The following is a 3,097-nucleotide window of genomic DNA, read 5'->3' on the forward strand; positions in this document are numbered from 1 at the left end:
ATTAGGGATGCCCAATATTGTTTTTTTGGCCGATATGTCGATAAGTTAAAACTTATTCAGCCAATAACCGATAGCAATATTTAATATACGTTCCTTTGTCAGAACATAGCCTCTTATTTAGGATTATTTGCAACAAAAATTGTGCAACAGCTGTAAGAGCTGGTGACATATATTCAGTAACAGCCATATGATATGCATAGCACTTTAACTTATATTAAATGAAAAGTGTTAAATGTTATTTATTAGCATTAGTCACCTGTGATGCTGTCTCACTTGTGGAGGATTGTTCCAGGTTCCTAGATGCAGTGTGGGATCCTCTACACTCCTGTGCATCAAGGACAGACTTTTAAGTTCAAAGTTTTGTCCATCCATTGTGCCGTAAGACTAATCAAGGTAACGGGGCTAACACTTGACGTCCAAGTGTCGGTGGTAAAACTCATCCAAGTGCTATCAGCTATCAGCTATTAGCTTCTCAGTGACGTCAGAAATGACGGCTTGTAACTCGGGTAACGTTACGTCGGAAAAATATCTCTGACTGGGGACGATGTAGCGAGGCTCAACGTACTCCATAAATCTTCAGAATTCAATATCCTCACCACAACAAAAAAATAAAACTTCTACACCGCAGACGTTTTGAATTTTCCTCTCCGCCATGAGATCGGGTAGGCGCACGTGACGTCATCACGCTGTGCAGCCGCTGCAGGCAAAAAACAGCACCTTTTATATCGCTGAGTTATTTTGATGGAATAGTCGATGTCCGATATTAAACTTTAACGCTAATATCGGCCGATGCCATGCTGATAATATCGTGCATCCCTAATATTTCTATATTCTTTCTAAAGTGTGATTTTTTTCTCAGAGTTACATACACGTCTACTCCAGTGGACTGCATGCATATATGAGCACGTTATAATGTGCTGTCTATATTATTGTGGAGTTCATCAAGTCTTTGCTGTATGCATGTTGACATTGTTTTATTTGAGATTTTTTTATTTTAAATAAGTGGTAAATTGACACATGGTAAGGTCATATATATTCTGACATCAGTCATGTAATGGCAGCACCATTCTTTCTTTGTGGCTGTTTTACAGTGTATTTTTACTATATTTTGTAGAGTATTGCACTCTGCACTGATCTTACATTGAGGAGCCTATCAATGTTTCCTGGCTGTGAAGTACATTTAAGAATGCATAATTATCCACAAAGTGTAGATAACTCATAATTTGATCATTTGTTTACAGACATGGTGTTCGTAATAAATCTAAGATGAAGGCCACCCTCATTAGACCAGTACATTCTTGCTCTAGGGCAGACCTGGGCATTGTACGGCCCCAGGGCCACATGCGGCCCTTTGGTTGACTCTGACCGGCCCCCGTAAGGGGAATTACAAAATACATATGTAAACAAATGAAGTTAACCAAATCCAGATATAGATCCTCTCTCAATGATGATGTCAGCTTTGCTTCACATCTCCACCTCAGACCTTCAACTTGACTTTAACATTTCCTTTAAAGCCCAACAGAGACTAGACTTCTCTCACTAAACAAGAAAAAAGAACTGAAAAACACCAAATGAGATGTTTAGACTACAAATGTAGGCACGTAAAGAACCGGGACTCAAAATCACAGTTCAGTGACGATCACTATTATATGATGTTTCATAATATTTGGAGTACAAAGACAATATTGTGATATATTTAGAAAGATAAGAACTTTTTCCAGCAGTATATAAAACTCAAAATGAGTTTTGGGGTGAATGTGACTGAAAATGATCACTAATATAACGTCACAAATGGTAAAAATTTTAACAGTTTACCATTGTACTGTGAAATTTAATTGAATAAATGACATTTTTTGTAAGGAAACCTCGCTTTTTCGTTGCTTAATCATAACAAATACTCTTACCAGCTTGTTAAAACAGTGCTATGTACTGCGTTTAATAATGAAATACTATTATTATGCAGTATTGAGTTAAGTTGAAATCAGGTCTCTCTTGTAAATGAGTCCTCGAGGCTCAATTACCTGTCTAAATAAAGGTTGAATGAAAAAGTCATTTGTGCCAGCCCTCCACAATATTTGCTGTTTCTCATGTGGCCCCATGGAAAAAATAATTGCCCACCCTTGCTCTAGGGTAACAAATGCACCATAGGATCATGTTGATCCCTATAAAATCCTGCGTTTCTTCTCTTGTCATGCCAGAGCTTTTCTTCCTTGCTAGTATACAAGATGTTGTTGTGCACCACGCTGTCAATTACATCATTGGGAAACAAATGGCCAAATAAATCTATTAGATCTATCCCCTCAATATTCAATTTCTAGTATCAAAGAAAAGGGAGCAAATCTCCATCAAAGTGGTTATCTTACACTGTCCAGACTTTTTTGCGAGCTTGACCACAGCCAGGAACCATGTCTTCCACAGCTCCTTCATCAAGCTGGCCTCCCTTTGCATCCTGGCCTTCATCAACCTGACTGTTGCCCTGACTGTCTTCATCCTGACTCAGCCTTCATCATCTTCAGACTCTTTGTCTCTGCTGTTCTGTGGCAGCCATTCTTCATCACTTCTGTCACTCGTCACTGGAGTCAGAGGGAATTTCCTTGACGATTTTAAAGGTTTCCCTATTTTTAACTGCACTTGCTTTTTGTTTTTCACACAAACTGCAAGTAATCTGCACAGGATTATCTGTTTTCAATGACTATTTTACACAATGTAGTAAAAATACACAGACTTACAACCAAAACAAACACAAGACATGCTATGACAAAATGATGTTAATGGTACAAATTTGAATAAATATGCACCACTACCTATTTTTCCATCCAAACTCTACAAAATATAACAAAAATCTGCTGATTTATGACCAAAGCAGTCAGAAGAACAGATTAACCAATTACATTGCTTGAGTTAGAAGCATATCTAAAGATGCATGAAGTCCATGTTTAGGTGCAATTTACAAAGCAATACTTATTTAAAATTAAAAAAAAGAAAAAGAGGAAAAGATAAAAATGTGGATGTTCATCATCTTTATATAGTTTGGATGAAAAAATAGGTAATGGTGCATATTTATTCAAATTTGTACCATTAACATCATTTTGTCATA

General features: G+C 37.1%; 2 protein-coding genes across 2 annotated transcripts in view; one reads left to right on the forward strand and one right to left on the reverse strand.

Moving 5' to 3' along the window:
- eif2d (eukaryotic translation initiation factor 2D) overlaps nt 1-3,097 on the reverse strand; it is a 52,880-nt gene that overhangs the window by 15,861 nt on the left and 33,922 nt on the right. The window lies entirely within an intron of this gene.
- Nucleotides 653-3,097, forward strand: part of ren (renin) — a 6,775-nt gene continuing 4,330 nt past the window's right edge. Inside the window, exons 1-2 of the mRNA XM_037683768.1 lie at nt 653-662; nt 2,397-2,537. Coding sequence (XP_037539696.1) covers nt 653-662; nt 2,397-2,537 — 151 coding nt within the window. The remainder of the gene's footprint in view (nt 663-2,396; nt 2,538-3,097) is intronic.

Source organism: Nematolebias whitei, chromosome 11, assembly GCF_014905685.2.
Source record: "Nematolebias whitei isolate Nwh7 chromosome 11, NemWhi1, whole genome shotgun sequence".
NCBI classification, from domain to species: Eukaryota; Metazoa; Chordata; class Actinopteri; order Cyprinodontiformes; family Rivulidae; genus Nematolebias; species Nematolebias whitei.